We start from the raw sequence: 21410 nt of genomic DNA on the forward strand, positions 1-21410 counted from the left end.
TGATCTTAAGTTTCAATGGCTAAGCGCCGACTTGTTTATTGTAAGATACATGAACTTGAGTCTACTATCAACAGTGCATATAAATTTAGATACTGGTCAATGCACAAATCGTGCGCCAGGCAATGAATCAGGAAAACAGGGGAGTTGGGCAGGAGAACAAGAATGGCTAGCCTCTGGTGCGTTACGGTATCCAAAACTCGTGGAATGATCAATTTAAACTAATGATTTCTAATTACACCCAACCATCAACTTCTTTATGTGGTGGTTCCGTAAAGGCAACAGAGTAATAATTTGAATCGAATTTAGTGGGGATCTCCAACGCGGAAGCGTATGGTGCCCTACGAGGACTCGCACCTGCAAGAGCGATCGCACCGGACAAGGAATTGTACATCTTCGTGTAGGCGAATTTTGGTTATGCCGCCAACATGCATATCGAAACAGGCACTTTGAGGCGTAAAAGATGCAGCACAGAGGCTTTGCAATGTAAGTAGCGATAGCCTCGTATTACTTCCTCTAAGATGGTCCCCCTAACAACCTTCGACTTCTAATCCCAACCATCTATATTATCGTGTTCCCAATGTGACATGCCTTCTTTTGCAGCTCTCAAACAAAGGTTCAAACTCAAGCGACAAGAGAGCGGCGGCCGATCGGGAGTCATCCATATAAACGCGTTGACCAACAGCCCAGAGGTCCAACAAAGATGGAGACTCGCAAGAAGAAGCTGGGCGAGGACCATCCACACACGTTGGTCAGATGAACAACCTTTCATTCACGTAGAAAGCGTTAGGAAAAGATATAGAAGGCATTCATTTACTGTACGTAGCGAAATCAGCGTCCTCTTTTTACACTATATCGAATTTAGAAGCAGGGATATTTTGAGTGGGTCGAACTGCTGACCAAGTACCCCTCATAATCTCTACGTACTGGTTACTTGAAGCCAATATTAGATCTTTTCTTAAATGCATATATGTTACAGTATATGATGGTATTGTGCCAGCCAAAAGTTCTGTTCTCCTATTTAACGACTGCTGACGGGTTCAACCCACTCACTGCCCGCACCCGCAGCCTCCCAAGTCGCGGATGCGTCAGTGGACTGATGGTATGGGGATGAAGAGGGCATCCAACCGCAATTATACCATCCATACTGTCCCTAATCATGGCGATGGCGGAGTCGTTTATCAGCAAGATGAGACTTCTCTTCAAGGCATGACTTCAGTGCCCTTGGCACCGACTAGCGATTTTTGACTAACAGAACAACTTTAAGGTGATTGTTCGGAGAATATATTATATAAGATTTGTATTCCCTGCTTGTTGCCAGTGATTCAATCACAGAGTAGAGCATACCAGTACGATGCAAACCCCTTCATGTTAGCCATTCGTGCAGTGCTTCTTAATAGCCAAGATGTCCCTACTTTCAGACCACATCATTGCTGCCGTACAATGACACACGGAATGCCTCTGGTTACAGTCGTGCTGGCTCCCAGCGCGACATGGTGTGTTGCCCCGCATTTATAAGATCCCACGGCACTACATAGCCCGCTGCCTTCACTCTAGCCTGCTTCCCCGCCAACACCATAATATCAGAATACAATGGCCATGCAAATGTTGAGAAAGGAGCCTGAATTATGCACCTTATGCCGAGAAATTAATCTAGAGGACCTCAAAAGCGACCATGGATTTCTCCATCATTCAACCTGCGATTCACTCGTCCAAAGTGCGCACACTTGCGATCTATGCAAGTCTATTACGAATTTATTTATACGAAGCATTCACATGTATCGAAGTATTATCCATCCAATTCGAAGTATCTATGACTGCAGTCGTCTGGGCCCTATAGCTTTGCATGCTGCGTGCCGAGATTTAGACTCTGATAGGTCTTCGTGGGCACGTATACCAGGGCCTGTCTTGAGTAGCAAGCTATCATTGCAAGTGGCAGTTACATTAGGGCCTACTGGAGACCGAGTATTCTATGGCGCGGGGTACCCAACTTTGTCAATGTTTTGTGATCCAGGTTTGTTCCCAATATGAGTACTACCAACATGTGACTGATGAAACTCTACTAGGGTCGATCGCTGAGGGGTTGGGTGTTGTAGGGCTATCCGCTATTGATAGAGGGATACAAGATAATCTCCTCTGCATATACAACATATCAAGGATCTTGCGATGGACTGACGAATGCAAAAGAAGTCATGACGCCTGCAATCATCCCTTGCCTGGCCAGCAGATCAATAGTCTGCTCCCGAAACGACCTATGGATGTCGGGCTAACGGGGCAATCACATCTCCGTCTGGTTATCCTGAATAACATCCCTGGCGAGTATCTTGCGCTCAGTTACTGCTGGGGTAAGACACATGCCGGCATGATCACAACCGATGACAACTTGGGTCAGATGCAAGTTGGAGTTGAGCTGGCTTTGTTTTCTCAAACCATAAAATATGCTGTCAAGGTTGCACGCGCATTGCATGTCCAATACTTATGGGTTGATGCCCTGTGTATCATTCAGCGACAACCAGGTAGCGAAGACTGGAAAGAAGAGTCACAGAAAATGAGCCAAATCTATGGCAATGCTTATTTAACAATTGCTGCCTCGTCAGCTAGCGATTCCGCGGAGGTTTCCTTCGTCGAGCCAATGGGAGTGGCATTGCCGTTGTTTTAAGCCCCTAAGAGATTCTTCTACCGGTCAGAGAAAGATCTACTTCAAAGAACAAATAGATATGCGAGAGGCTTTCGCGGAGGATGTGGAGAAAGGTTTCCTGTTGAGACGAGCTTCGGTCAAGCAAGAACGGATCTTGTCTCCTCGTATCATAGACTTTTCAGGCAGACAAATCTACTGGTCTTGTCGAACGTGCAGATACTCAGAAGCCGGCGAGAATAATGCTGATGGCGCTAGAGAAGCAGCCAACCTCATGCATAGCATGAGATTATGGGGTATCATCCGTTTGCTTCACGGAAAGCAAAGAGACACGATGGAGGGATTCTTTTTCAGAGCTTGGGGAAACTTGATAGGCGAGTACTCTGTCCTTGGTCTCACGTACGAGAGCGATAGACTCGCTGCTATGCAAGGCATTGCCGCTGTTCTGAGTGAAGTCATTGGTTGTCGATACTTCGCAGGATTGTGGGAGAATAACCTTGCGGACGGACTAATGTGGGAGCCAATGAACCGAATCCAACCGGGCCATTATATATATATTTGACAAGCCTGCCAAATTGGACGTCGAAGTTGGTTTCCGATATGGTCCATTGCGCCAAATCATTCGCTAGCCTGGATGAGATGAAGTCCATGGACAACTTCGTGGAATAGTTCTTGGCGACTATCTATACTTGAATGTGGCTAATAAGATGGTCAACTGCTCCGGCGCATGATGAAGCGGTGTCAACCTTATACTTGAGCATCCAACAAAACCGGTTATAAATGTTGAGATATAGCGTACCATGAAGACCGAAGGGCCACAATTACACAGCAAAATTAAGCCTGACGTTCGTTACTCACTGATATCGGCTATGGGGGCAAGAGTGTCACAGGCTGTCTGTATAGTTGCGTTTGGCGATGCCCTCAGCCAAGGGACCCACCGAAACTCCGCGATGCTTCTCCGCGTTATAAATTGCTTTTTCCAAGTATATAAGTGAATCTTGATCCTGTATCCTAGACAACTTTTGTTCCTTAGGCTCGCAATACTCGTCATATAGGATAGTCAATTGAAACCTATATTGACTACACCTCTCACAGGTAGCGTCGCATTCGAACGCCCATAAACAAGTATTCGAGGATAATCCTCCAAATATACGTCGAAGATTCTGATCTAAAGGGGCTTGATATTGGATCCTGGTGGACTGATCAAGCAACTGTCGACACTGGAAACGATATTGACGAGCTACTGGGAATGATAGCAGTGCCAAAAGACCCTGAAGATGGCTATCCACTCTGTCACGGATTTGTAAATCTGAAAACGCACTGCAGGAGTCAGTGAAACGGCTGGCAGCCAATCTGAGTCAGGTGACGTTATTGGGCGATTAATCAATTAATGCATGTAATGCTCTTTGGCAAGTCACTAAGTATTGTGCTGTCTAGATGTCGAAGTCCCTTCAATGCGACGACGGCCCGACCGTACAGACGTTCCGAAGGCCGACATGATCCATTATGAATTCAAAGATCGCCCGCATTGTTCAATGGGGCTTCGTCTTTGATGGACTCCCAGATCTCGTCAATTCTCTTGGCTGTATCACTGCTTAATGGCCCTTTCTTGATCCAATTGAGGGTTTCTCGGAAATGATCAATCTTCGACGCACCGATAATGATGGCGTCACCCAAATCTCCTCGCAGACTCGAGTTGTGGACAGCCCAGCGGTATGCCAGCTCACTCTGCGAAATCCTCTCATCCTTGGCGATCTGGCCCCAGGTGTTCAGAGCTTTAAGGTAGCTGGGCCTATGATACAACGCGATATAGAGTTTGCCGAGGGCCGACTCGGGATCCCAGCGCTGGGTGGAGGTCAAAGTCTCCTTGGTCTTGGCAAGGAAACCGCCAGCGATCGGGCTATATGCGTAGAATATGATCCGGTGCTTGCGGAGGACAGGTAGGATCTCTGTCTCGGTACGACGGGCTATTGCCGAATAGTTGCCCTGGTAGACGGATGGGCGGACCCAGCCGCGCTCCTTGGTAATGCGAACGACCTCTTCAATCTCATGGGCCAGGAAATTGGAGATGCCGAAACGTTTGAATGCGCCTTCCTTGTATAGCTCGTTGACGCCCTCGAGTGTTTCCTCGAGCGACACCCGGCGATCAGGGGTATGCAGGTAGTAGATATCAACCTATGAACATGGTGTCAGTAAGGGAGATTTGAGCTGGTGGGGCCGAAAGCAGCTTTCTTGGTCTGTTGAGGAGTAGTGCGGCTCTATACTAGTAGTACTCACGCTTTGAGTGTTGAGCTTCTTCAGACTCTCATGGCCTGACTTTAGAATAACATCCTTGGTGGCAGGTTTGCCGAAGCCAGCTGCAGCCTTTGTATCTACGGTAAAACGCGATGGTGCATTGATATTGCCGAGATTCACTTCTGACTCGGCGTAAACTTGAGCCGTGTCGATGGTCTCAATGCCATTTTCCTGAAGAAAATCAAGCCATTTCTCGTGGGTATCGCGATCGCCTCCAAAGAAGGGATTGCTTCCGAAAATAACCTTTGGGGGTTGTGTCGTCGGCATGTTGGCTAAGTTCGTTAATGGTGCGCAAAGTGATTGGATTAGAGACTGGAGGGTACCGATTAGGCGGGGTTAAGTACGATAGTGATTGAACACTAAGAGATGAATACACGATCGTTACTTGTGAAGTGATTAAAGTTAGGTATCGTGGCTGGAGACAGCAATAGCTTTTAAATTTCTTAGACAAGCGGTGCCGTATTACAAATGCAATGTGCCCCTGTTAGCGCAGTTGGTATTTGTGACATATATTATCACTCCCATACCCCCCTAGGACCCGTTCCGGACCCACCCACTCAAACCAATCAGAGTGAAGCCGTGAGGGGCTCTGGTTGCCGATCATTGCTTATGTACGTGCCCACGTTTGTTAAAAGGATTGCACGGTGCCTCTCTTCATTCCTCACCTTACAAGATTCGGGAAGCTCCGCTTTCATTTGTGTCCTTGTGTTCGCTCAAAGCCGAACTAGTACCGTGAGGACCAGATCCTTTCCTGGCCATACGATCACCCGCTTTTACCAACGAAACCTTTAATAATTTACCAGGCTTCACCCAATACTCTGTGACCCAGCATGAATAATGTGTCGAATGTCTGCCACGATGAGCTTTTCGGGCCAGCCGTCGCCACGGAGTCTTGTCGAGGCGGGTTCGACTTCACAGGTACGCAGCCCTTGAATGATAATGCGATACTTTGTGGCTAGTCACTGACATGATCTTTCCATAGTGCTATTCGAAGAAAGCGTCCTGTCTATCCCGCTGTCGGCTGGGTTTCTCCTGATTACCCCTATTCAGGTGGCCCGTATCTTCAAAGCCGTTTCGGCTGTGAGGCCATCACTACTTCTATCGATGTTCAAACTCGTTCGTACTTCTCGGTCACCATTGTTGTTACACTTTTTTGTAATTATCAGCAAGTTCATGTCATTAACATAGGCTGGCAGGTATCGACTCTCGTTTATGCCGGACTTAATTTAGCCTTGCTGATCTTATGGGCTTCGGGACATGGATTCACCACTCGCGCAACCCTGGCCTCATCCGTGTTAAGTCTCTGCGCCGCTCTCGCCCTCGCTGTCCTGTCCCAAGTTCAACATGGCAAAAGCCCACGGCCATCTTTCATAATCACTGGTTATCTCATAATTTCACTACCCCTGAACGGCGCGCGTGTCCGAACCGCCTGGCTCATGGCATCGGACAAACATCTCATGCCAGCTATTCTCACCGCTGCTCTAGCCGTCCAGGTTCTGATTCTCGTCCTAGAGACCAAGAACAAAAGGAAAATCCTGGCTGGTGCGTATCGTAGCCTCTCACGCGAGGCAACAAGTGGCCTCCTCAGTCGTGGGCTTTTTTGGTGGTTGAGACACTTGCTTTCTGATGGATCCCGGCGCATCTTGGCCGTTGAAGATCTCGAGTCCATCAATGAAAAGCTTAGATCTTCCAAGCTTTCGAGTGAGCTACAGGTTCGATGGATGAATAAAAGTGAGAACTATTTAAGCCCTCTTGCACCGAAATTGTCGTCTAGTACTCTGACCTTGCCTCACGCGTCAGAGAAAGTAGACCACAATCGGCACAAGCACGCCTTAGCTCTGGCTACGCTTTCGGCCTGGCGTTTGGAACTTGCCAAGATTGCGCTTCCTCGTCTTTGTCTGGTTGCACTTAGCCTTGCACAGCCTTTCCTCATCCACCAGATCGTAGAGACTATATCGGCTCCTGTCAGTCAGCAAACTTGGAACCAAGGATATGGCCTGATCGGTGCTGTGGCTTTAGTCTATACAGGGATACCCGTAAGCTCAACTTCCTTCCTCCCGCCCGGGTTACTGCTGATCAGTCATGTGTGTCACAAGATTGCGACAGGCTTTTATCAGCACCTTTCCTTTCGACTCATGGCTATGGTCAGGGGCGGCCTCATTTCCCTGATCTATGAGAAGATTGTGCAATCGCCGTCGACGCAAGTCGGTGACTCTGCTGCGATGACCTTGATTGGTACAGACGTCGAACGAATCTGCGAGACGTGGCATCTTGTGGTCGCCGAAAGCTGGGCGAGTGTCATCCAGCTTGCTTTTGCTGTGTGGCTCTTACAGATGCAAATCGGTCCCGTTTGTGTCACTCCAGTCATTGTTGCTTTGGGTAGGTCAATGTACTCATGTCGAATGGGCTAAGAGTGGCTTTTATTCACTGGTTTATGTTGCTAACTTCACGACTTGGTAGTGGCGACCGCCCTGTCAGTCAAAGCGGCTGGGTTTGTGAATCCCCGCCAGAAGGTCTGGCTCGAGGCAATTCAAGCGAGGATTAACTTTACCGCACATGCCCTAGGCTCGATGAGAAGTGTCAAGATGTTGGGCCTTAGCAGAAAATTTGAATCTCTCATACAGGGTATGCGTGTTACTGAACTGGACCTCTCCAAGAGGTTCAGGCGCTTGTCCAGCTTCAATATCTGCCTTGGTAAGCTGAAACGCACCTCCAAGTTGATCCAGCGCGGGCACTAATGAACCGCAGTAAACCTACCGTCGCTGTTCTCCCAGTTCTTCACATTTACGACCTTTGCAATCGCCGCCAGAGTTCAGGGTAACGGCTTCGTGACGGTGTCGCAGGCAGTCACATCCCTGTCCATTCTCTCCATCCTCATGGCGCCTCTAGGCACGGTGTTGATGGTGATTCCTCAGGCATATGCTGCCTTGGGTTGCTTTCAGAGAATCCAGGACTTTCTTGATAGCGAGTCCTGGGACGACAAACGACTGCCTGAATGCCCGCTGGAAACAACGAATCTGGAGAGCCACGATAGGTCGGACACGATTCAGATGCCCTCGGGCTATAACCATGTGGAAATGATTCAACGTCCACAATCAACACCAAAAGAGCCTCTTCCTCGTACCATCCTTATCTCCGACCATGTGATCATCCATAATGCTACCATTGGCTGGGGAGGCTCCAGCCATGTAATCAAAGACCTATCACTGCGCATTGGCCAAAACCATCATCTCACAGTCATTTTGGGACCAGTCGGCTGCGGCAAGTCTACAATTCTAAAGGCCATTCTCGGTGAAGCCACCATATTCAGCGGCTCCGTCTGGATCAGTAGCAAGGAGCTAGCCTATTGCGATCAAAGCCCGTGGGTTTCGAACGGCTCCGTCCGAGAAAACATTGTCTCGGGAACTGACTTCGACGCTGCCTGGTACAATACTGTCATCCACGCTTGCGCTTTACAAGTGGATCTGCTGCAGCTGTCCAACGGCGATGCGACGAACGTCGGGAGCAAAGGGGTTTCGCTCAGCGGTGGGCAGAAGCAACGCCTGGTAAGAGCTGCCTCGGCGCCTGACTATATTGTATTGTATACTGATACTGAGATGAAACAGACGTTAGCTCGGGCACTTTATGCGCGCAAGCCTATCGCTGTCCTGGATGATGTACTGAGTGGCCTGGATGCCGCCACCCACGACATCGTCACCACGCGTGTCTTCGGACCCGATGGACTGATTCGGAAGCTGGGCATGACAGCCATCTTGGCCACGCATTCTGGTGAGTAACAATGAAGTTTTGAATAGCAGCTCATAGAGCGTTTGGGAAAACGTGTCGAACCTACTAACGACCACACACAGTGAGCCTATGCACCATCGCAGACCAAACTATCATACTTGACGACCAAGGACAAATCATCCAGCAGGGCTCATCTGATAATATGGCGCCTCTTGCGCCACAGCTAGCCGGAGACGATGGCTCTTCGGCGAGCTCAGGAGATAGCCCACCTCCCAAAGTTTCAGCTGGTGAAACTCAGGGCTCAAGCACGAAACGAGATGACGAGAGACAGGTGGGAGACTTGTCCATCTATCTATACTACTTCTCGTCTTTGGGATGGCTCAGCTTCGCCTTGTTCGGTATCTTCGCAGCTTCATACGTGGCATTCAGCACCTTGCAATGTAAGCATGCTTCTTCTTCCATCAGATCTGCCCCCCTTTTATCAGTACTGTTGTAGTGCCACTCAGCCGCAGTAAGTCAGGCTCGGAAGCTGATGTGGGTGAGTACAGATGCATGGATCACACTGTTCGCCCAAAGCAGTGACGCTTCGCAACCATCACGTCTTGGCTACTGGCTTGGGTTATATGCACTTTTTAGTGTTTTGAGTGCGGCAGGTCTTATTTCTGCGGTCCAGTGAGTTCTTCTTCTCCTACGGTGTCGAACCTGACTTATCAAAGCCTGGAGGCTCACCGAGCATCATGCTTGAGGCTCCTACTTATGCTAATGATTATACCCAGCTACATGTACGTGGTGATCGTACCCAAATCTGCACAGGCTCTCCACTTGACTGTGCTTCGGGCAGTTATACGGTAAGATCGCCGAATTCTTGTGGCCAGTGGATTGTTCATGTTCTTACGGTAACGACAGAGCTCCGATGTCTTTTCTCGCCAAGACCGACAATGGGGTGTTGGTTAACAGGTATGTCATGACTTTCGCGTAAGACAACAAGAGTATGAACTAACCCATAAGTATTTCTTTCCCATGACAGATTCAGTCAAGACATGCAATTGGTTGACATGACCCTACCTGGGGCACTCGTGAATGCGAGCTTTCGTCCGTAGCAACTTTAACGCAATCCTCTAGGAAGCTGGTCGCTAATTTGAGAATCATAGAGCTTGCGGCGTGTTTCGCAGTTGCAGCGTTGGCCATTGTCGCTGTTTCCTACTTCGCAGCTGTACTGCCCTTCGTCGCCTGCGCTCTCTTCTTCCTCCAGCGCTTTTATCTAAGAACATCTCGGCAGCTTCGACTACTAGAGTAATGCCTATTGTTACCTTGCAAAGGATATGAAGTACTAATGCTGGCTTAGCCTGGAAGCGAAAGCACCTCTCTATTCTCACGTTCTGGAGTCTCTCCAGGGCATCGCCACTATCCGAGCATATTGCTGGACGAGCAACCACGTCGCCAAGAATCTCGCCCTCCTCGACAGGGCCCAGAAGCCTTATTACTTGCTCCTCTGCATTCAACGATGGCTGACTCTTGTATTGGGACTGACGGTCGCTGGGCTCGCGATACTGCTCACCACCCTAGGCCTCACGCTCCGCAGCAGACTGGACGCCGGTTTCCTCGGCGTTGCCCTTGTCAGCATGATGAATCTTGGCCAATCCTTGGCTGCCCTTATCACCTTTTGGACTTTGCTTGAGACGTCCTTGGGTGCCATTTCGCGCGTGAAGACTTTCTCCGAGGATACCCCGACCGAGAAACCTCGCGAGATTATGGATACAAGAATTCTCGCTGGCTGGCCGTCTCAAGGATCGGTGGTGATTGAGAATTGGTCGGCTCACTATAATGGGTATCTATATCTCACTTTATACTTTCTGGAGTTTTGTACCAGTCTTAAGCAGTAGCTAACATCATACAACAGTCACCCCGTGCTTCGCAACATCGATATTTCGATTCAGGCCGGGGAGAAAGTTGCCATATGCGGCAGGACAGGAAGGTAAGAGTCACAAGCATAAATCATTCCACAAGTCTTATGACGAGAAACTTGCTAACGAAAGTGCCACAAGTGGCAAAACCTCACTTCTCTTATCTCTGCTCGGCATGGTCGAGGAGTCTACCGGGAGGATTGTCTTAGACGATGTCGATCTTGCATTAGTACCTAAAGATGTCACCCGCCAGAAGCTCACATGTCTCACACAAGACCCTTTCTTGTTTGGCGGGAGTGTCAGACTGAATGCAGATCCGTATGGCGAGGCTACAGATACTGATATCATCTCTGCCCTGCAGAAGGTTGGGCTATGGGATGTCTTCCGATCAAAGGAGAGCACAGAGACCTCTCACCCTCTAGAATTCTCGACACTTGATATGAAGATGGAAGAGGACTTCTTGTCCCAAGGGCAAAGAAAGCTTTTCTGTCTCGGCCGTGCGCTTTTGCGCAAGAACCCGGTCCTGGTTTTAGATGAGCCGAGCAGCGGGTAAGTAACAGACCCTCCCTCTCCTTGCGTTCATATCTGAAAATAGATACTATGATGCAGTATGAAAGCTGACACTAAGTATCACTCATAATTCACAGTGTTGACGCCAGCACCGAATCTTACATAGAAGCCATCGTCGAGTCGGAGTTTGCGACTAGCACTGTCATCATGGCAACGCACAGTCTCGCTGGTGTCCGTAGATTTGATAAGGTTGTTGTTCTAGATGGGGGCGTGTTACTTGAGTATGGTGAGCCAGAGGAGCTATTGGCAAGGGTTGATGGGGCATTCGCGAAGCTCTATGCTGTGCAACGTGGAAGACCCGAGACTTCTTCTGCGTAAGCAGGGGTGATAACAATACCTACAGCACAGGCCAGGTTTCACTGTTAGTTCCAAACTTACTTGATATAAGTTTTCCAGTGGAATAACCCTATCAAAGGTACTATCCCTACATAATAGCCAACAATCAATCCTGCTTTGTAGTGTGCCATTTGTAAACCAGAAGACACAGTCTAGAATTATGATAACTTGAGGTAAATTCTCTACTGGAAAAACGAAGGTACATGAGCACTTCCAACACAACGAGGCACTGTATTATCCCTTTGGAGGGCCAATGCAAGGTCTTAGTTCACATCGTGATCTACTTTCTCAGGGGCTGTGATGTCCATGACCACTGACGCCCAGTGCGGCCTTTGTTTTCTCTAGGCGCTCACCCCACATGACCATTGTCTCGTCCTCGACAGCCTCGGAGCCGGGACCTTGCTGTGCCCGCACGTTCGGTGACCTCGCCAGTGACCAATCCATCAGTGCATCGAAGTTTCTGCATGTGTGCTGTGTGCGGAAATTGGGTCCAAACGTCTGTGCCGACTCGAACCATTTATGAGTCACAAGGGTGGTGTCGGCATTGCACATGACGGCCTGTCGCACGTAGTCGAGGCAGTGTTCTGCCAGATTTTCATTGTTAGTGTCAGTCTTAGACGGTATACCTGAACCTGGACCACGGGTTCAACGAGTCACAGGCGTAGTTCAATGGGAGAGGAGACCTACCCCAATGAAGCTTGTGTGCTCGACTGCTCTGGGAGGGAGGATAGTATTCCGGATAAAGGGCTTTTCGTACTTGATTCTAGACACAAGTCAGCTCTGTAAACAGATGACCCAATCTCATGGACAGAGCATACAATGCAATGGACCTGGTGGAAAACATCGAGACCTGTTACCTAGTAACCGTTCCCAAGCGTTGTACGATCCCGCACAAGGTCGGCCTCGGCGCCTTGGAAGAGTACTGTCGATGCTATATGCAACTGGCTAACATCAGTATCAAAGCAACCAGCAAGAGCACCAAAAGACTGTACCAGCTTCAACATGATCCCATAGACGGTCCATCTCCGGGCCTGGATCTCCGACCCATATTCTCTCATAAGGCGCGTGCTCTCGGGCCAGATCGCCTGTCGAGTTGTAGGATAGAGCGCCGTCGAAGAGTTTGGGTTCGAGTTGGATGACACTAAATTCAGGACCTGTGGCAGTTACTAATGTAGTTCAGACGACTTGAAATGGCAGACTCACTGATCCTACACACCGATGTCGAAGGCGCATGTTCCAGCATAGCGAGATAGCGTTGTCCTCGTTCTCCAGTAGTCTATGAACAGTCCAGCAGCGGTGAGGGCCAACACGCCGGTAGAAAAGATCCATGGCCAACGCCGCACGTGATATGCCCTGTAGCGATTATTAACATAAGATCCGGCTGAGAACTTGGCGGCTTGTTCATCGTCGAGCAAGCCAGCACGTAGAGACTCTGTTGACTCTCGGTGACTCGCGTCAGAATCTGGACGCCAACCGCGACCATGAAGGATTCTTTGGGTATTTGCGGTTCGTCCTCTCCAGGGGCAAGGTGGAAATCAACCATGAAGGTGGCCTTAATTTTTTTCTCACACTCAATTGTGACGAGATGTAGACCATTCCTATTCAACTAATCTAGTATCTGACGGGCTTCCTTTCCTGGCGTTTTGGTATAACGTATTGTCATTGATAGCAAACCTTTGTTGATACTGCAGATACCGGAAATAAGCCCTTCAAGCCTTCATAACCGCGGATACAAAGCAGAAAATAAAGACACCATTCCGGATCGTTAGTGCTATGTAAGGTAGCATTGGCGAGATGAAGAAGGCCAGTGTGCCAAACGATGGATTACAAAGCCGCTACATGATTAGTCCGATAACACACAACAAGAAACTTAAGTTGATTAACTGAAGAAGCATAATATCTATCGGGAAAGCTTGCTGGCGCTGCAAAAGTTCTCATTCGACGTTTTTGGTTGGGGTTCAGGCCGATATACGGCCATAGCATAGCTATGATAGCTGTATGTAGCCATATGCTACTCCTAATTAGTTGATAGTACAATATGGGAATCCAAAAGCCAGGGAAATGTAGTGTATGGGGTAGCGATAACATGCTGAAACACTGTCACATGATGGGAACAGTTCTGGTGCCGTAGCATGGAAGGGGATAAGGTCTCTACCCAAGCAATGAGTTCATGAAAGTGGTACTCTATCACTTCCGCTCTTGGATTGGTCGAAGGACTCTCATAGTATGGTAAGTTGATCCAGCATGTTCGTTGAATGATCCACAGAACTCGCAGACCACCTGGAAGATATTGGTCATGACTTCAACATCTCGATCTGAATTTTCGCCTGATTGTCGAACCACGAACCACTTTCTTTCGGGAATAGACAGAGCAGGAGGGGAAATAGGTGTTTCCGAACTCGGTTTTCGATAAAACAGATAAACAAACCTATAATATCAGCACTATACTGTGGCGTCGTAAGTAGTTACTCACATAATCCAGTTGAAACCTCCCCATGCTGCTAGGCAACGAGCATTATTTTCTTTCTAAGTATTATTTCCGGCATTGGCTTTTCACCAAAAAGGCGCAACGCGATGCCCATTCGTTGTCGGCCTGTTCGCTCTATAGAAAAGTAGGGGTATATCCTTTGTTCCTGTGCGCCCTCTTGTTCATTACGATCATGTCATTGCAGTTGTAGATCCGTTGTGGTAAGCTGCATGCGTTCGCGTGGGCGGATCATGCTGAAGCGGTGTTGGACGTCATATGAAGCAGAATTCTGTATGGGGGTACCCCTACTAGCCCAACGATTTGTGTGTAGCTTCTCAGTGTCAAAAGCCTTCCGCCTGCATAAGTGTTGCCTGCCAGCATCCACACAGCCACTGCAAGGGAGAACTTGTGTACACTGGACTTTTCGTCGAGAACATTCAGTACAACTGAGGATGTTGCGCCAGATGGGGTGAGCTCCATCTCCTTCGTTTGGGTTGCGGCCGAGAGGACGGAAGATAGAGGAGGTGAGGAATGGCTCAGACACGAACCCGCGGGGCTAGGCGCTGGGCTATTATGCTTTGCACAGAACTGGACATTTTTCAATCTATCCCCTCCAAACACCACCCGTACCCCAACCTCTTTCTATGTCGGCAAATCGCCCTGCCCATTGAGTTGTGACGGAGATAGTGCAATACATGGCGCCGGTTTCTCGTCCTCACAGCTTCTTATGAATAGCTCTGGTGCTGTTACAGACGGCGTTGATATGAACTCTGCGCCAGTGGCTTTTAAGCGCACTTGTGACACCCATTTCGCCTTCCACCTATAGAGAACAAATAAGGAGCTAAGTCGAAGGCTTTCTCAACTATAGCACTATAGCAGCCATTCTAAAAGCAAACAGCCTAATATTCAATCGGAGATCCAGTCAAGAAGGCTAATTTAGCTTTCTTTGATTTAATATCAAATTGAAGAGGTTCCCAGCTGGCGCCGCGAGGAGGCATTAGAATCCGACTTCGCCAGCCTATTCCTTATAACTTTGGTATATTAACACTTTATATATCGCGATATAACTTTTTTATATTTAAGCGAACTTTTTTATAAATGATTATTACTTATAATTTATTCAAGTTAAGATTTATATTATAAACGACGAGGAATAATTATTTAAAGAAGTATTTTGGCAATATAGATGGCTATAGATGTCCGCAGTATACGGAGAGCACTCCGTACACTAAGGCGACGAGCTCGTGGATCACCAAACTTGGGAAGTGGTGATCACGTGACTAGGCCAGTGGGTATACGCCCACTTTCTATACACCAATATTCTCTTTTATACTCTTAGACTTCTATATACTACTTGACAGTACCTAACCTGTAGTCTGAAGGAATCCTACGTAGAATTCTTTCATTTTGTATGGTTAATTGCACGGACTAACAAATTTACATGGGGTAGGATTCTTTCAATCTGGGGGGTAGGATTCTTTCAACTAACTTGCCATAATTCATTTTTCGAGACTGACATTTGGACGCCCTAACCTTTGCGATATAGGAACCGATCTTCTTTTTCTTATACGACCATGTTTTACGTAGAATTCTTTCAACTGAAATTCGTGCTGTCCGTTTCGATGGGGGCGCTAGTGCCATAAAGCTACACCGGATGTAGTAAGGTCAATATGGCCCGAGTAAACGGGGGCACAATATTGCAGCGTAGACCGCTAGCTCCTAGTCCCGCTATGGAAGAATTTAATGTAGGATTCTTTCAATTTTAGTCTTATACTTATTTAGTGTACGATTATAGTAACATTTGTATAAGCGTTACGTTAGTTAATCTAGTTTCAATATTAGCTTTATGACCTAATTAGCATCCGACTTTTCTATTATGGCCAATATCCGACCATTTATTTACTTGCCTAACCACCGTGTTATAGTGTGTAGTCAATGCCAACATGCGTGTGTTGGCGATAAAGTCGAGAGGCATCTTTCTAGCGATGTGCACAACCATATACTTGGACCCACACGAAAACAGACGGGCGAAACGATCCGATAATTGCCCGGTATCATTCGAACGTAATAAGAACTCGACCATTTTACTCTCCCCGATCCACATTCTGCCCCCATCCCCGTATTAGGCGAGCCGTTCGAAGATGGACTCGGATGTAACGAATGTCGATACGTAGTGCGAAATATCAAAGGAATACAAGAGCACTACCGCAAGGAACACGGCTGGTCGAACGATCGTAAAAGAGGTGGACAGAAGAAACACGGCAACCATTACGTAGCAGTGCCGTGGAGGGAACATGTCCGATGCCAGCGCTTTTTTCCTAACAGGAAGGCTAGCCAGTACTTTGAGGTGGGGAGAATCGCTGTGCTTACCACGCCGTCGAGATCGCTCGCCATTCGGTCGCCCGCTGCATCGCCGGCCAGCAAGGGGTTGCTTTAATTATCAGAAAGACGTATGATCTTCGAGAAGACCAGTCTTCAAGTTATAAACGTAGCCGAGGAGAAGTTGGAGCCCAATCCATGGGTACGCCGTGTAGGATGGGCGAGGCATTTGCAGGACTTTCTCACGGACGACCATATGACGAGGCTGCGAGAGTCTATCAGCATACCTACTACAAAAGAGCCGAAGCTACAGGTAATATGGGAAAGCTTTATGCGTATGATCCACGATGCACAAGACCGGGTTTGCGGTTTGGACAGCGGTGCAACGGTGTTATTTGAGATGTATCGGGAAACCGAAGTTAAGCCATTAACCCCGTTCGTAGCCACTATGGAGAAGGACTCGTGGTCCCGGTACTGCATCTTCGTCGGCCAGATTCTCATGTATATTTTCAGGACACAGGAATGGAGGGATGAGGACAGGCCGGCATATACGCTTACAAGGCAACAAGGTAACATCTTCGATCGACTGTCCGCTATCGTTGGGTCCAGTATTGATAGTGTAGGCGATGCGGACGATGCAGATGTATAACGCGACCAGATGGACAAGCATTATAGAGATCTGGTTGTTGCATTATTTGACCATCATTATCATATATCGCCATACGAGAGTGTAGTGATTAGTGCGCTCGCCGTCATGGGTATTCGAGGTGATAATGGCTGGGAAGAAGCCTAGGACTATACGATGCGTTATTCTGCCATGGTCAAGATCGCGCGTATCGCCGTCGTAGCCCAATCGATGGCGAGTCTCGAAAAAGAAGTTTCCAAGCGGGTTACGGGCGGGCAGGATGTGGACGAGGCCCGAGAGTTTACCGAGAGCTTGTTCGTCAACGTGCGCAGAAAGGTGGATCGGTTTATGACCAGGGCCACGGCTAAGTCGCAGCCAGGGGTAATGGACTGGATCTTGACGACGAGGACATATGGTCTCAAGATTGTATATACTACGCTAGCAGAAGGGCATATACAATGGGATGGCGACCGTATTACGTTCCACCGCATCCAGTTTACCATGAATGAGCTAAGGGCCATGGTATACCAGATGGTGCGAGATACACGGAAGATGCTGGGCGATGCGTTGCTGCTTGCGTCGGGCCCGGACCAGGAAGAGCCCGTTGGATTTCCAGAAATCCCGTGGGACTTGCTACAAGATGACCATGGCGACAGCCGTATCGGGTACTCGTTCTTACAAGACGATAGGAATCCATGGCCGGTGGAGGGCACGCGTTGGCTGGCAGAAAGGATTAGCAGCCATCTAGAGCTAAAACACCGGTGGTTCCGTGGTGAATAAGGGCAGCCGATCCGCCAGAAAGCCGCCAAAGCATTCGGCAGACTAGCTGATGACATCCGGGGGAGGTTGCTGGTATTATGTCACATGGTTAGCGGCTAGCCCGGGAGGAGCATAGAAATGCTTGGTCCGCGCATGTTTAACACAAGACAGGGCGGCATCCGGAATATCTTTATCTATTAGAAGATGGTTTGTCTTGTCGTCGGGTATCATAAATGGTACCAGGCGTCGAATAAGCTAAAGATGATCTTCCGGTTTCTATTACGAGAGGTCGGCGAGCTCGTGGTGTAGTACTTATGGCTGGCATTACCATTCTGGCAACAATTGCAAGGCGTTATGCGGAAGGCGGACTATAAGAGCCCGTTCATATTTGCCGAAGCCGTTGTCTATGGTACCATGTCGAAGAAGACGAGGGATGAGGTAGTACGGGGAGATGATCCATTCTGGGATACGCCGCCGCCGGAGGGTGTAGAGGAACAAGGAGTAGAGGACTTAGACGGGCAGACCGGTCTTCGTTACGGTGTGGACGGGCATATGACTTGGGTATTAGATCGCATAAGGAGGCTTCTAAAAGAGCACTCGGGCCGCTATCTAGGTACCGAGTTCAACATCAGCTTATGGCGGCAATTAGCCATCGCTATCAATCGAAAATACTGCTATGGGCAGTTTGTCTATGAAGATGACGATAACGAGAAGGGGGCGGAAGAAGACCGGCCCGAAGATCTTCAGGCCGGCCATACGACGTATATCGGAGAGGCCATCTATGCGCGTGGGTTGCAAGAAATCTTTAGTACGTCGAGCATGCGGGACAAGTTCTTGGCGGCTAGCAAAACATGGCACCGCTTCTTAGGACTGGGCCATACTGAGGGGATGTTCATCGGAAAGAGGCGGCTCGAGCCGTTCGAGGAGCATTCGGCAGAGGGTCGGATGAAAAGACAGAGAAGGCTGGCCGAAGTGGACTTAGGAGGGAGGCTCCGACAAATGTTGGATAACGAGTCGGCTGCATTCCGACCGGGGTAGGAGCGGGTGCTTCAAGCGATCCATCGTGGGTATTCGCCCATACTGCAAATCGTGGGCACGGGCGGTGGAAAGAGCTTGTCATTTATGCTGCCGGCTTACTATGCAGGGGACGGTGTGACTATCGTCATCGTGCCGCTAGTCGCGCTCCGGGAGGATATGGTGCGACGGTATGAGGCAGCACGCATTTAGTCATACGTCTGGAGTGTAAGCAGCCCGGTGGCCGGGAGCGCGTCTATTATCTTTGTGACACCAGAGTCGGCCACTACTAAAGCGTTCGCGTCGTATGTGACGGGACTGCGGACAAATTCGCGACTCGACCGGATGGTGGTAGATGAATGTTATATGATTCTGGACAGTGCCAGCCAAAACTCGCGGTTTCGGCCAGCATTCTTAGAAATCGGGAAGTTTCTCGAAGGCACGGGTGTATAACTGATTTTCTTGACGGCGACGCTGGCACCACGCGATGAGACCATGTTTTTCCAACACGCACATATCCCACGGGACCGCTCGATGGTTTTCCGAAGTCGAATTACACGGGGTAATATCCGCTACCAAGTCCAGGAGGTGGACATGGACGAAGAGGACGACGTAGAGGACTGTCTGGCACAAGCGGTGGAAGAAGAGCTCCGGTTGTGCGAGCAAAGATTTCCTAGCGGCAAGATTATTATTTATTATGGAACCATTGTGCGCGCCCAGTCCATCAGTCGAAGGCTGAATTGTCCGGCATATTACAACCAAGCGGGAAATGCGAAACAAAAGCGAGAGATACTCGAGGAATGGATGGAGCATGGAAGGGCGATCGTAGCCACCAACGCGCTTGGGGTGGGACTCGACGTGCCCGACGTCCGAGAGGTGATTCATGTAACGTCGCTAAGGAGAATCCGTGACTTTGCATAAGAGAGTGGGCGCGCGGGTCGTAACAAGTAGGAAAGCAGGTCGGTTATTATCCGGCAGAGTACGGGACCGATACGGGAGAATATGATTTATTAAGCGCCAAGGGTCGAGTCTAGACGCCAGCTATAAGAAAGGCGAAGGCGAGAGAAACAGGAGCAGCGGTCGGGGATAGTCCCGGGAGATTTTATTAAGGATGATATAGCGGAATTTCTTGAAACGGTATATTGCCGGAGGGTTATACTAGACAAGGTGATGGATGGGATAGAGCGAGAGGGGTGCGCAGGGGATGAGAACTTTTGCGACTTGTGCGAACAGAGGGGGTCGATGTTATCCGATGAAGAGGGCGACGAGAGCACCGATTTACTATAAGACAACATGGAAGAGCAGTTTATCATGGCCGAATTAGCGCGGCAACGGGCCAAGGGGGAGAGAAAGAAGGAAGGGAGGGACTGGGCGCTTTTCCGGGATTGGCTGCCCAAGTGGCAAGAATACTGCTTCATCTATATAGTATATCTAGAGGGTGAGGAGGGCTAGATACACAGACAAGGAGACTGCCCGTTACGAGGAGGGAGGCAGTGGGAAGGAGTAGATGAAATGAAAGGAATGATAGGACAGGGAGTTTTTGGAGATAAGATGTTGCAACAGTTTTCGGGCTGTAGCCATTGTGGGATTCTATAGATGATGTGCGAATCATGGGAAGCGAAGAGGGACGATATGGGCAGGTTCCAGAAATTGGGACAAGAATGGCATTGCCAATTCGAAGGAGAGGCGATCCGGATCGTGGTAGAAATCAGCAAGACACACGGGGAGATGGCATGGACGATAGCAAAGGAGATGATGAATGGGGACGGCGTAGGCGAAGTGGTGCGACCGGAAGATGACTTGGACCCGTGGCTGGCATGGATGGGGCGGCGGGTGATTTGGGCGGGACACGAAACGAACAACTTATGTAAATATTTGTTCAAGCTGGTTACTCGATGCTATGTTGAGGAATAGAAGGGGAAGAAGGTTCCGGTTAGGGTGAACACAGTTAGAGATAAGAAGTGAGAGACGATAAAGGTCCGTATAGGAAGCATAGCGACCCGTACTTACTAGCCGGCGGAGGCCCGGTACTTGATAAAAAAGACAGGTTAAAGACGAGGACCAAGAGGAGTAAAGATAGGCCGAGGCGGGCTAGCGTAAGGAAAGGAAAAAAAGGGGAAGTTATTTAAGAAGATAAAAGAAAGAGGAAATATAGATAAGAACAAAGAAGAAGAAATGAGAAAAAAAAGGAAAAGGGTAATACATTATAAAACGAAAGTAGGAGGATAAAATGTGAGAAAGAATAAATAAAATAAGGAAAAAGGGTAATAAATTATAAAAGGAAAATATAAGACGATAACACGTAAAAAAGAATAGATAAATTAAGGAAAAAGATGAAGAAATCTATTCACTTTGAAAAGTAAGGTAAAAGCGAACAAAGATATGAATACTATACAGAAAATATAAGTAATACGGGAATAATAAAGAAAAAGAAAAAAAAAACCACAACAACTATTTCGTAAGAAAAGGGTTGAACAGGGTTAAAATAACCCAACTTGCAGGTCAGGGTTAGTGTTAGTCGTTTATAGTGGGAAGCTAGGTGGATAGGGTTAAAGGCAGCTAGCCAACTTGCGGGTAACGGTTTAGGGTGGGTAGTAAAGAAAGGCAGCTAGCCAACTTGCGGGTTAGGGTTAGGGTTAGGGTTAGGGTTAGGGTTAGGGTTAGGGTTAGGGTTAGGGTTAGGGTTAGGGTTAGGGTTAGGGTTAGGGTTAGGGTTAGGGTTAGGGTTAGGGTTAGGGTTAGGGTTAGGGTTAGGTTAGGGTA

The 21410-nt window shown here is 48.6% G+C and overlaps 11 protein-coding genes across 11 annotated transcripts; 7 read left to right on the forward strand and 4 right to left on the reverse strand.

The window, feature by feature from the left end:
• Positions 1-249: 249 nt before the first annotated feature.
• On the reverse strand, positions 250-793 carry BKA67DRAFT_551146 (uncharacterized protein). The gene has a single exon (XM_046101720.1). It carries the CDS (start codon positions 767-769, stop codon positions 545-547), a length of 225 nt encoding a protein of 74 aa, XP_045965549.1. The 5' UTR covers positions 770-793; the 3' UTR covers positions 250-544.
• Positions 794-1602: 809 nt separating this feature from the next.
• Positions 1603-2101, forward strand: BKA67DRAFT_508781 (uncharacterized protein; the record flags this gene model as incomplete). Its single annotated transcript, XM_046097184.1, has 2 exons — positions 1603-2011; positions 2064-2101. Coding segments are annotated over 2 exons (447 nt in total), but the record flags the coding sequence as incomplete, so codon positions are not given.
• A 51-nt stretch (positions 2102-2152) lies between these two features.
• Positions 2153-3149, forward strand: BKA67DRAFT_496781 (heterokaryon incompatibility protein-domain-containing protein; the record flags this gene model as incomplete). Its single annotated transcript, XM_046097043.1, has 2 exons — positions 2153-2635; positions 2658-3149. Coding segments are annotated over 2 exons (975 nt in total), but the record flags the coding sequence as incomplete, so codon positions are not given.
• An 851-nt stretch (positions 3150-4000) lies between these two features.
• Positions 4001-5379, reverse strand: BKA67DRAFT_551149 (aldehyde reductase). The gene is made up of 2 exons (XM_046101721.1): positions 4910-5379; positions 4001-4807 (listed from the first exon to the last, which is right to left on the reverse strand). Exons 1-2 carry the CDS (start codon positions 5192-5194, stop codon positions 4145-4147), a joined length of 948 nt encoding a protein of 315 aa, XP_045965552.1. The 5' UTR covers positions 5195-5379; the 3' UTR covers positions 4001-4144.
• Positions 5380-5465: 86 nt separating this feature from the next.
• On the forward strand, positions 5466-11681 carry BKA67DRAFT_551178 (ABC transporter). Its single transcript, XM_046101722.1, has 17 exons — positions 5466-5845; positions 5910-6043; positions 6124-6963; positions 7024-7306; positions 7388-7621; positions 7676-8472; positions 8533-8695; positions 8776-9093; positions 9202-9325; positions 9430-9501; positions 9560-9610; positions 9681-9745; positions 9805-9946; positions 9999-10481; positions 10554-10628; positions 10699-11106; positions 11205-11681. Exons 1-17 carry the CDS (start codon positions 5758-5760, stop codon positions 11443-11445), a joined length of 4518 nt encoding a protein of 1505 aa, XP_045965553.1. The 5' UTR covers positions 5466-5757; the 3' UTR covers positions 11446-11681.
• A 202-nt stretch (positions 11682-11883) lies between these two features.
• On the reverse strand, positions 11884-12317 carry BKA67DRAFT_493092 (uncharacterized protein; the record flags this gene model as incomplete). The annotated part of the gene is made up of 3 exons (XM_046097006.1): positions 11884-12089; positions 12175-12226; positions 12282-12317. Coding segments are annotated over 3 exons (294 nt in total), but the record flags the coding sequence as incomplete, so codon positions are not given.
• An 805-nt stretch (positions 12318-13122) lies between these two features.
• BKA67DRAFT_510437 (uncharacterized protein) lies at positions 13123-13287 on the reverse strand (the record flags this gene model as incomplete). The annotated part of the gene is made up of 1 exon (XM_046097325.1): positions 13123-13287. A coding segment is annotated over one exon (165 nt), but the record flags the coding sequence as incomplete, so codon positions are not given.
• A 2714-nt stretch (positions 13288-16001) lies between these two features.
• Positions 16002-16898, forward strand: BKA67DRAFT_510544 (uncharacterized protein; the record flags this gene model as incomplete). Its single annotated transcript, XM_046097332.1, has 2 exons — positions 16002-16357; positions 16379-16898. Coding segments are annotated over 2 exons (876 nt in total), but the record flags the coding sequence as incomplete, so codon positions are not given.
• A 153-nt stretch (positions 16899-17051) lies between these two features.
• BKA67DRAFT_531476 (uncharacterized protein) lies at positions 17052-17654 on the forward strand (the record flags this gene model as incomplete). Its single annotated transcript, XM_046099387.1, has 1 exon — positions 17052-17654. The coding sequence occupies one exon, from the start codon at positions 17052-17054 to the stop codon at positions 17652-17654; it is 603 nt and encodes a 200-aa protein (XP_045965557.1).
• Positions 17655-18201: 547 nt separating this feature from the next.
• BKA67DRAFT_551205 (uncharacterized protein) lies at positions 18202-18572 on the forward strand. The gene has a single exon (XM_046101723.1). It carries the CDS (start codon positions 18310-18312, stop codon positions 18499-18501), a length of 192 nt encoding a protein of 63 aa, XP_045965558.1. The 5' UTR covers positions 18202-18309; the 3' UTR covers positions 18502-18572.
• Positions 18573-19142: 570 nt separating this feature from the next.
• Positions 19143-19568, forward strand: BKA67DRAFT_531478 (uncharacterized protein; the record flags this gene model as incomplete). The annotated part of the gene is made up of 1 exon (XM_046099388.1): positions 19143-19568. One exon carries the CDS (start codon positions 19143-19145, stop codon positions 19566-19568), a length of 426 nt encoding a protein of 141 aa, XP_045965559.1.
• Between the last annotated feature and the right edge of the window lie 1842 nt (positions 19569-21410).

Source organism: Truncatella angustata (assembly GCF_020726525.1).
Source record: "Truncatella angustata strain MPI-SDFR-AT-0073 chromosome Unknown BKA67scaffold_1, whole genome shotgun sequence".
Taxonomy (NCBI): Eukaryota; Fungi; Ascomycota; class Sordariomycetes; order Amphisphaeriales; family Sporocadaceae; genus Truncatella; species Truncatella angustata.